The sequence below is a fragment of the Colletotrichum siamense genome (genome assembly GCF_013390195.1).
Source record: "Colletotrichum siamense strain Cg363 chromosome Unknown KSG_Cg363_contig07, whole genome shotgun sequence".
NCBI classification, from domain to species: Eukaryota; Fungi; Ascomycota; class Sordariomycetes; order Glomerellales; family Glomerellaceae; genus Colletotrichum; species Colletotrichum siamense.
The window spans coordinates 4620722-4632088 of NW_023501020.1; the positions used below are offsets into that span (position 1 = coordinate 4620722).

Genomic DNA, 11367 nt, shown 5'->3' on the forward strand with positions numbered 1-11367 from the left:
CTTTTGTACCTTCGGCAGATCAGGATCCCTTGCTTCGACCCAAGCATCGCATCTCGTCCGAACTGTGATCTCCTGACAGGCCAGCCCATCAAGACTTGCCTCTTCCGGACGTGGTCGTTGAACGCGTTTTCTCATGGCCGGCAAATCGTCCGACGATATCCACCAAAACGGGGCGGCCAGAGCCCCCGAACGTGCCATCGGGACTTTTTTGACGAGATAAAAGGGTCGGATTAATTTGTCCGTGGCGTCTCGCTTGGCCCCCGAACTACTCGAGATCCATTGATGCGACGCTGGCCTCTGAATAGAGCGTCTTGGCCCGTTCCGAAGCCCCTGGTGGCCGGCAGAGGCAGTGATTAACTTGCAACGCTCCCCCGCACACCCTAAATCCGACTTCCGTTCCTGGATCGGCCTTCCGCTCAGTCGTTTGCTCTAGATTGGCTCGGCTTCTGTTTAACCTTATCGGCTAACGTTATTGACACACGTTGTTTGGATGATTTGGCCCCGGCGCTAGTTGATATTTAGTTCTTGGGACGAGACCGCAGGCACTCTCATTTCGACCCTGTTCTTGAGTGATCATGCGGCCTCGAAGACATCGGTTTTTCCATCCACCGCTGCAGTCATGCCAAGGCGTCCGGCCCGCTGGCATCCGAATCTATTATCAAAGAACCACAGACCTGCTCAATCTGGGAATCTGATGTCGATCAGTCCCTCTGTGAACCGGTCTTCCATGGGAGCCACGGCCGAAGCGGCCCGAGTGTGACCGGGGCTTCACCCTCGTATGCAGAAGCCAAAGAAGGGGAAGTCCTTGCTTGCTATTTTTCTTGGTCGAAACGATGGCCTCAAATATCACACCATGAAGTCCAAGTTCACGCAAGCCTTGACGCAAAAGAAGCTTGAGAATGTCGCAAGTAGATCGTCCATCTACCTATGTTCTTGGGAGCTTCATGCCTAGTATACAACCGCGCCCTGCTGGCGCCATCTTGCATGAAAATCAAGCTCTCCTCTCAAGATACCGTAAAGCAAGAACGACTCCAGTCCGTAAAGCAAAACCAATGATACTTCGCAATGCCAACTTCTCTAACCACCAACTTTCCGGTCCAAACCAAAAGCGCACTGCATTATCGCGATCCTCCAAAGTGCTCATGCAAAAAGCAACCCACGTCTGTCAGCCACACCATCATTTCTTCTTTCCCTCCATCTTGATCAACTTCTTGAACGGCTTCACTTGCTTCGCAAGCTTCTCGTTGGGATCGATTCCCATATCTTGAATGACGTCCAACATGATGGTTCGGAAGACCTTCTCGTGGAGTTCCGGCGGGACGGTCCCGAGGGTCTTGAAGAAGACATCGCGCTGGTTGACCTTCTCCTTGGCAGTGAACTTGGGCTTCTCTTCGGTCTCCTCCTCGGGCTCTTCCATCTTCGCCTTCATCTCAAGTATCCAGGAGTCAACTGGCTCGTCATCGTCGAGGTCATCATCATCCTCGTCATTGTCGGTGTCAGGCTCCAGCTTCTTCACGATCGTGCGGTCGCTCGTGTCGCTTTCCGTATCACTCTCTGCTTCGGCATCGGAGTCGTCATGAAGCTTCTTCTGCGAGAGGTTGTTGCCGCCAGCCTTCTTGTTCTCCTTCAACTCTTGACTTCCCACCGCCGTATTCTTGGCTCCAGCGGCGTCCTTGGTGCACTTGGTAGTCTTGCTGCCCTGAATAACTCCTCCTCTGGCTCCTCCTCCGCCATCGCTGCCGTCAGCATCATCGCGTTTGTCGAGTTTGGGTTTCTTCGTAGAGATGACCTCCAGACATTCCACCTCTGAATCAGATTGGTCTGATTCCACCTCCATCTTGCGCTTCTTTGGGGTCGTCGGGTTGACCTTGCGCTGACCGGCCGATCTGGAAGGCTTGAAGTAGGTGATACCCTTCAATCCTCGCGTCTTGTTGTAGGCGGACTTGACGCAGTCATACGACTCATTTCCGACGGCAGCGTTAATGACGTCTGAAAAAAGGTAGGCTTGATCAGAGTTGATACCACTCGCCCATATGTCGGGAAGACCGTTCTCATTGCGGAAGAAGATGGCCCATATGTCCACTTCGTTGTAAGGCGTCTTCTCACCTTTCACGAACCTGTTGAATATTTCCCTGTCAGTCATACGGCAGCCAGAAAGATGTGCCCACAGGCGGCAAACTGTGAAAGAAGGACAGAGCGGGAGGAGGAAGGACGAACCTGGTGAAGTTCCTGTACGTCGTGTGGCGAGCAACGTAGAAGTTGTTGATGCTGACAGGCCGTTGGAGGTCTGCCATGATCTTGCCTTGCAATTCAGGATGCCAAATCTCATGTGCGTAGTCCTTTTCGAAAACGCGTGCGGTGTAGTCAATCCACGACTGTTGCAGCCGAGGACGGCCGGTGGCCTCGTCCTTGTCGTTGAACTGCTGTACCATGGCAGCGGAAGGTCCCATCTTGGCTTTCTTGGGTGACAAAGCAGAAGTGCCTTGAGGTGAGGGTGTCTCTTGCCAGGTCTGCTGGGGGCTCTGGGTGCAAGGTTCAGTAGACTTTCTGGCGGGGAACCGCGCGATGGTGTTGTTAGTCATTTGCTCGTTAACGTCGATAACTTGAGTAGGAGCTCGATCGGCCGCTGACTGTGCGAGGGCAGCCTGGTGGCGAGGTTGGTTGTTGACCTGAGCCGTCGAGGATGCGACAACTTGGGTGGTTTCGCGTGCAGGGCTCGAGGGACGAGTCTCCAAAGCGACCTCGTGAAACGTCTCAAAACTCGCTCGCTGTACGGGGTTCTGCTGCGCGCCGTCACCTTCCTCGAAGAGTTCGGCGAACACGTGCTCTGGGATGCCTTCGGAGTCTTCGTCCACAACTGGGCTGTTGTTTTGCTCGAAAAAGGGCTGATCGTTCACTTGACGGATTCGAGTGGAAGTAAGCTGTGAATCTTGGTCCCAAGCCACTTCGAAAGGGGGCTCTGGGGTTTCCTGGTCGTCGACGTCAGCAGAGTCAAGCGCTGCAAGTAGGTAGACGTCGCGATCGGTGGGAGAGAGCCCGTCGGAGGATGAGAATCGCGGGCTAAGTGTGAACGACGAATCGCGGTGGTGCAAGGCGGAACCGTCGAAGTTCGCTGCTGTAAAAGCAGTCGCGGCCCCTGACATGCTGCAACCGGCTCGAGAGCGCACAATGTGCGGCCTGCTGAATGAATGGTGACACTCGATGGGGCTTTATTGGAGATATGATCGAAGTTGAAGATGGTGATGTAAAAGTAGAATGGCGAAAGGAAATTCGGAGATGTGAAGGTGTTATGAAGGTGTTGTGAAGGGGTTGTTAAGTGGTTGAAGTTTGACAGATGGGTGGGTTGTGAGGTGGGATTAAATAAACGATTCAAGGTGAAGTTGACAGGAGCTAAACCTGTGGAGGTGAGATTATGCCGTAGAAGTAGGAAGGAGCGGAAAAGGGACGGCAAGGAAGGTGCAGTGTTGGAGCATCACGCAGCTGGGTATTCACCCGTAATATCTGATGACCAGTCACACGGAGGTCTTCAGCCTGGCTCTACCGAAACGTGGAAATGGGAACGCACTTGTTGAGATCCTATCTGAAGCAGGCTCAAGTCATTCTTAGAGCACCATGGCAAACCCCATACAGCTTTACTCCTCAACGGAATTCTATGGCAAATCTATGGACACCTGCGAGCTCGTAGATTGATCTGAAGCTGCACAACCGTGCTAGTAATTGGCATCTTCGGGAGTCGTCGTACTTTTCGATAACGAATGTTCTCGGAGTGTCCTGCTGCATTGGCACTGGAACTAGAACAGTTCATCATGAAAGTTGCAATTTCTCACGGCATTACAATTCAAAGAGAAATCAATCTCCTTTTAGCACAAGTCTCTTCGGCCTTTCCCCAAACAGACGACGAGCTGACCACATAAGGATCACCCTCATTGCTTTTCGGGATAACATTTCAAAAGTCTTGAACACTCACTCACACCTGGCATACCTCATGGTGTTGAAATCGCATAATTGTTTGGTGCTTAGGATGACGCGACATCGGCAACCAATCTGTGAAGACCTAGATGACGTGATGGGAGACGATTTCCGCTGCCCCACATCGTCGAAGCACTCAATGTTGGAGAAAACACCTTCTCGGTGAGACTCGATGTTGCCCCGCGTTTTTCTCACGGAACAACCCGAGTGGACGTTCGAGATTTCCCGGCAAAATGCCAAATGATGAGTCTTTGATGATTGCACCCGGCATGGAGGGAGAGCCCGAACGGCACCGCTCGGAACAACGCGCCAGCAAGCTTCGTCGAGCGGGACGTGCATGTCTCGGTTGTCGCGCCAGAAAGGTTCGTTGCGACGCCGTCGAGCGTAGTCCCTGTAGCAATTGCGAGTGGGACAATGTGGAATGCGTGGTCCCTCGGAGCCGTCGAAGTAGGTAAGTTTGTGTCATCGAGACTCCAAGGTAGTAGGGTGTTAACGCAGGGAGGAAAATCTTCGTTGGGGCACATAGACCTGCTGCCGATGTCCCGACAAGCCAGTTCTCGGGCCATGGAGGTTCTTCTACCGACATAAGTATGATGGATGAAACGGCTACTCAGATCTTCCGCGATGCTGTCGATCCGGACTCAGTGGCTGTTGGGGCTAGCTCTCAGCCGGTGGAGAATGCCCCCCGGGCATCATCTAGCAATACGTCCACAAGCTTCTCAACGTCCAGACCATTCCCAGGATTCATTGAGTCTCTAAGGCTTTGCAGGGATGGATATGTCGAGTTTCTCGAGAAGCAGGGGGCTTTTCGCCTCCCCAGTCTGTCCTTACAAAGCGCACTCTTGAAAGCCTTCATCGAGTTCGTCTACCCACGCATGCCGTTGCTCAACTTGACCAAGCTATGCGAAGCCATCGAATTCTATGATGGAGGCACAAAGGACTTCAGCCTCTTGCTGTATCAAGCTATTCTCTTTGCTGGTTCCGCACATGTCAAACAGGCTGACTTGGCTGGTACCGAATTCTCTGACAAGCTGAGTCTGAGGAAGACACTATATCAGCGTGCAGAGGTGAGACGCCAGTTTCCACTAAAGAGCATTCAACATAACAAAATTGAGTAGTTGCTATTCGAATTGGGAGGTCCACAAGACCATCTCGCCCTTGTACAGGTGGCTCTGCTTCTGACCTTTCGAGGTATATCCCAAGATTCACAACTAGACCGGAAAGACTCATGGCAATGGATGAACACCGCCGTCACGCTGGCGCTTGACATTGGATTGAATAAGGAACCCTCTCTGAAAGCATTCGATAATCCAGAAATCAAGTTACGACGGCGACTGTGGTGGTGCTGCTATGTCCGCGACAAGATTCTGGCGCTTGGGATGAGCAAGCCAAGCAGAATCAAAGATGAGGACCATAGTACCTCCATGCTCAGCATACATGACATGGACTTGGAAACTCTGAAGACCGAAAGAACAATATTCGGGCGTATCCAACTAGGGCCGTACGATCATGTCGAAATGGTGGAGTCTGCTGAGTTGTGCGTCGAGAAGACCAGACTGTCGATGCTCATGCATCGCACGCTGCAGCTTCAACAGAGCGCCGGAAGTCAGCAGAATTCATCGCTAGAAGACACAGTGGAGGCAATTGAGGCAGACCTCTCAGCTTGGGTCAGACAGTTACCAGTTTCTTGTCAGATCCAGCCTCTGCCTATCAGGTTACGGATCACCAGCATTCAGACATCCATTCGATCGCGGCGGCATCTTTTGCACATGGCTTACAATTTTGCTCGACATACATTACACCATGAACGCAACGCGCACCGAAAAGAAGCTCATTCCCACAGACCGGTTGAGTCTTTGGAGACATCAAAGCGCATCGTGTCCGAATGTGCAGACAACATCACTCGGCTTGCAGCCGATCTTCACCAAGGGCAAAATGGATCCGTATCTCCCTATTGGGGCAATCACGATACTATGTCCCGCAATCTCTACGCACCTCATCAACATGAAGAACCGAAACCAAGGCTCGAGGCATGCCGCTGTGTCAGGCTTTCGGGTCTGTATGAGAGTCCTAGACAAGCTGAGGGATCTCTATCCTGCAACAGAGGTCACCCTTGCATATCTGGATGTAGTTCTCCAGAAGGCACAGATGGAGTCAGCTATCTCGGTACGAGCGGTCTTTCAGCTCAACGAACGAGACCGAAGCGATATGCGAATGATTCTCGGACGCCACTCGGGGCAATCGTGGGATACAAGCGTAACGTCGAAAGCCACAGATCTAGGCTTTGCTGGCCTTGAAGATGCTATGAACCAATTTGAACAATTTGATACCCCGGAGTTCTCCGCGGACTACGGCGCGGAAGCATCGATGGGATCAACGTATCATGGGACATTACTCGACCCGCTACTTTCGCCCAAAGACGCACTTGGACAGGTCTATTTTAATGACCTGAATCCCTGGCAATGCCTGGACCTTGGATGGATTGAAGATGCGAATGCCCAACTACCTATTGATGACGCCTTGATACCAGCGACTACAAATCTGGAAGCATCATGGTTTCAAGACAACACTCAATGAAGAATGAACCGAATTCTCGAAAGCCTCGTGGCACTTTGGTACGAATTCTGGCGTTGGGGACGTCTAGTGTAGTACTTGATATGAATTACCAAATCGTAACCGATTTTATATGAGTACAAAATAGGGTAACCCTCATTCTAAATGGCTAGGATCCACTCATCGCCATAATCATACTCAGGCCGAGCGTCGTCGCCGTATTGATTGACAGGCTCATTGCTTTCTCTCTCCTTGATGAAGGCTGCCTCGCAACTTTCGAAATACATTTTAGGTTGCCCCCTGTAAATGTCATCGTACTTAGTATCCAAGGCTTGCTCGAGAGACACGATGTCTCCGTCGGGGTGCAAAGCTGACCAAGGCCGGGAACAACGCCGGCCCTCACAGTCTTTGAGAGCCATGATGACAGCATCAAGGCGATGAACGACCTCTGAAGCTCCTCTGCCAGAAACTTCAAAGTTTTCAACCAGAATCAAAGCCTGAGATGAGTCGGAAAGCAGGTTGACGGTTTGCTCGGGGTCATCCTGTGTCCCTGTTCAGCAAATGGATGTTTAAGATTGGTGGGACGATGACTTACCTTCAGATTGAAAAGTTCCCGCTCCCCCGTGCACCACACCGAATAGTAAAGATTGAAGCTTTTCCTAACTAGACGGAGACCTTTATACGTGTTGTTGAGGTACAAACCTTCTAGCTTGCCAGACTCAAAGTGCTCATCACTGCGCAATCCATAGTGGCCTTCGGGAGCCCCCCAGCCCCAGAACTCAATGGCGGCATGTTCATTCCTGGTTTGGGCCACTTCACCTGCCCAGGGCATAGCTTCTCCATCAAGCTGTCGTTCTGCACCCGCGATCTTGAGAATTGTTGGAGCGATGTCGGTGTGCGAGGTTGCAGAGTCGACTTCACCACCAGCCACAAGGCCAGGTCCACGAACGAACATGGGGATGTGAATGTCAGTGTCGTAACCGCATTCTTTTCCAGGATGCATTCGATGTTGACTGATGTGATATCCATTATCCGTTGAGTAGAAAATGTAGGTATTCTCAATCTCGCCGGCAAGTTCGAGTCTTTCGACGAGCTCATGAACCATCTCGTCAACAGCTTGTAGGGCCCGCAGACGTTGGCGTTGGTAATGGTCGTTGTATGCGAGAACGCTCTCATTGAGCGCTTCAAGACGGCCGGGCCAGCTGGCCGCACCGCTTATTTGCTGATTGAAGGACTTTCCGCGGGGAATCTTGTATTCATGGAATAAGTGCTCATGTCGATATGCGCTTTGCGGCGTCGACAAGTAGGTTGTGTTCGTTCTCTCGTCAAACACCCAATTGGAATGCAGTGCAATGGGCGCAACTATAAGAAACCAAGGCTCATCGTGGTTGAGTGCTTGTTCCAACAGAGCATAGGCTTTGTCAGCCACAGCGCTGCTACCCAATCAAGCCAAATCAATCAAATCAATTAATCAGCTAATCAAAATGAGGCTTTTTTTAGAGTTAATTAGCTAAACTTATAATACCCTTAGTTTAACTATCTTAATTAAACTGATATTACTTAGAAGAATAAAAATCTAACTTTTAAACTAATTAGAATTTTTAAAAAATTTAATAAAAAAATAAAAAAGTTAACTAGATATTCTTTTTTAGTAGTTTAAAGTTATAACTTTTTAAGCTTTTATATTATAGTTAATAACTTAAGCTAGTTTTAAACTAATATCTCTATAATTCCTTATATAATAAACTTACTATTAGCTTATTAGGTTTTATTATAATATATCTCTAAAAAAAAAAAAGTAAGTAGTTAATAATATTAGTTTAATAATACTTTTATACTAATAAGTAGTAAAGTAAAGCTAAGTACTTCTTAATAATATTAGCTTTACTACTAAAAAGTATTAGAAGTATTAGAAATATACTTTTTATTATATTACTTAATTAATATATTTTTAGCTTTTTTACTAAAAGTTAAAAAAAGCTTATTTTTAACCTCTTTACTAGCCCTTAAAAATAACCCTTTTTAATATTACTATTAGTACTACTATTATTATTACTATTACTACTACGCTTTAAAGCTCTACCTCTATATACTTCTAAACACTTTTTTTAACCCCTCTCTTATTATTATAATACCTCTATTAGTATATAACTAATATATTAATTACTTTATTAGCTATAAAGCAACTCCTTAAGAAATTACTACTTAGATTTAAGCTTTTTTAACTACTAATAATATATTAACTATTAACCTTAATAAGTATACTACTCTTAAGGCTCTACTTTATACTATTTAGAAAAAGTAGCACTATATTAATATAAAAACTATCTTAAGAAAAAGTAGTTAAAGCTATACTTCTTAGATTAAGAATAAAAGTATCTTTATTTATAAGATCCTCTTAAGTAGTATTAAAAGTATACTTATTACTTATTTACTCTCTATTATACTTTTTTATATATTAATAATATATCTAAGTAATACTTACTAAGTTTATTAATATTATAATAAAGCTAATACTTTTAGAGAGCTATAAAAAGCTATTATTATATTTAGTACTAAGAAATACCTTAAATCTACTTACTATATCTATAAAGAATACCTCTATACTAAATATCTATTTAGTAATAATTCTAAAGATAATAAGTATCTCTCTAAGCGTTAACATTCTACCCTTATTACTATACTTTATAGTAGAGTTTTTTAGATTAAAAAGCTAGCTATTAGCTTCTTTATTAATACTAATAACTCTTTTTTAACGTTTAGTAACTAATATATATAGTATTTATTTAGTCTTTTTAATTATAACGTTTATAACTAAGTATATTAGTTAAGGGATTCTTAGAAAGCTTAACTATATCACCTCTATATCTCTAAGAAGGAATAGATTAGAAGTAAGATATAGAAGGCACTTATAAAGGTCTATATATTATTTAATCTATAGACCTCCTCTAATTAATATACTATTATTATTATATTTAGCTATTTTATTAACTAATTAGGGAAATAGACCTAATACTTATTAGCTCTCTACTACTAACTTAACGCTTACTCTAGTGAGAATATTACTATAACTATTTATATTACTTTTATAGACTAAGGCTTTATTAATTAGGTTAGTATTATTATATCTAATAACGCTATAAATAATAATATTTATTTTAAAGCTCTCTTTCTTTCTCTATTATTTTTATATATAGAAACTAATACTTAGTAATACTAAATTTAATATTATAGCTATATTCTTAACTTTATTAATTATACTATTATTTATAATATTAATAATAAGGCGTTTAAAGAGGAGTTTAACTATTTACTTAATATTAATAGAGTTTAAGATAACTTAGCTTATTAGAGGTAGAGAGACCCTATTAGTAAGCTTTAGAATATTATTAAGTATATTAGATTATTACTATAATAATTTAAAAGCTTCTTAGTTATTAATAATAAGGCTATTAATAATAATACTAACTTTATTCTATAAGAAGAGTTATCTTAAAAACTAAATCTAATATTAAGTAATACTACTTAATAAAACTTAATATATAATATAATTAAGTAAGTCTTACTTAAATATAGCTAGATTAATAGTTATATTCTTTATACTTTAGGTCTTCTTAATAATATAGATTATATCTTAAGTAAGGATATCCTTACTAATAAAGACTAATAAGTCCTTATAGAGTTATATAAAGTACTTAAACTACTTTATAAATAGACTAAGAGATATAAAAGCTAAGGTAAGAGTAATAAGTATAGCTAACTTTAAGAGGTTCTAATAAGTATAGAGTATCTCTTAGATTATCTTAAAGATTAATATAAGCTCTTTAATACTTTTATTAATATTAAGATTAACTATATAGCTACTTAACTTACTAAGAGTTAGTTATAATAACTATCTTAACTTATAAAGATATCTTAATACTCTTAGTAAAGCTTAATAGTAATCTTATAATCCTTATTAATTAATAGTATCCCTACTTACTTATAGCTTAAGTACTTATAGTTATAATACCCTTAAGGTATTAACTTTAACTTTTATAGATATCTATACTTATTAATTATTAATAGCTAATAAGTACTTAATAAATATTATACTAAGCTTATAAAATCTCCCCTCTATATTACTATAGTGATTTTATATCTTAAATAAGGTTTATAATAGCTTTAGAAGTATTAGAACATTTTAGAAACTTATATATAAGTATATAATACTTAAGAAGGACTTTATAAGTATTAATAATAATAGTATACTAATATATCTAACTAAGCTAATCTATAGCTTTATCTATAGCTTCTATAAGCTATATTTATATTAATTACTATTACTCTAAAAACTAAGGACTTTAAATATTATTAATAGTTAGCTAATAAAGCTTATAATACTATTATTAATAATTTTAATAAATTAGAGTAATACTTCTATCTCTCTATTACTTAGCTTATTAATAACCCTATCTAATAGTAGATTTTATATTAATAAACCTTCTTAATACTTAGTAAACTTACCCTTAATATTTTTACTATCCTAGTAATAGTAACTAACTATAAGAAGGTATTTAGCTTTACTAAACTTCTACTAATATTATAGAAGCTATTAATAATACCCTTAACGCTTAAGTAGACTTAGTACCTCTAGAACTAAGTTTAAAGTAGTATTATTACTATAAATAGCTACTACTTTAAGTAGAGAGGCTAAGAAGGGTTAGATAGCCTTAGATTATTATATAATATATATTTTAACCCTCTAAGAATATTATAAGAGGTATTACTAATTTCCTATTTAGGTAATTATATTTAAGACTAATTAAAACAGTTAATTTAAATAAAACTATTATGATTATTAAG

At 42.3% G+C, this 11367-nt stretch overlaps 3 protein-coding genes across 3 annotated transcripts; 1 reads left to right on the plus strand and 2 right to left on the minus strand.

The window, feature by feature from the left end:
• Positions 1-1177: 1177 nt before the first annotated feature.
• On the minus strand, positions 1178-3143 carry CGCS363_v011569 (uncharacterized protein; the record flags this gene model as incomplete). The annotated part of the gene is made up of 2 exons (XM_036643418.1): positions 1178-2117; positions 2218-3143. The coding sequence occupies 2 exons, from the start codon at positions 3141-3143 to the stop codon at positions 1178-1180; spliced, it is 1866 nt and encodes a 621-aa protein (XP_036492034.1).
• A 1240-nt stretch (positions 3144-4383) lies between these two features.
• CGCS363_v011570 (Cutinase transcription factor 1 beta) lies at positions 4384-6546 on the plus strand (the record flags this gene model as incomplete). Its single annotated transcript, XM_036643419.1, has 4 exons — positions 4384-4420; positions 4468-5036; positions 5088-5574; positions 5642-6546. 4 exons carry the CDS (start codon positions 4384-4386, stop codon positions 6544-6546), a joined length of 1998 nt encoding a protein of 665 aa, XP_036491410.1.
• Positions 6547-6683: 137 nt separating this feature from the next.
• AS (Arylsulfatase) lies at positions 6684-7627 on the minus strand (the record flags this gene model as incomplete). The annotated part of the gene is made up of 2 exons (XM_036643420.1): positions 6684-7064; positions 7118-7627. The coding sequence occupies 2 exons, from the start codon at positions 7625-7627 to the stop codon at positions 6684-6686; spliced, it is 891 nt and encodes a 296-aa protein (XP_036491411.1).
• Positions 7628-11367: the final 3740 nt, after the last annotated feature.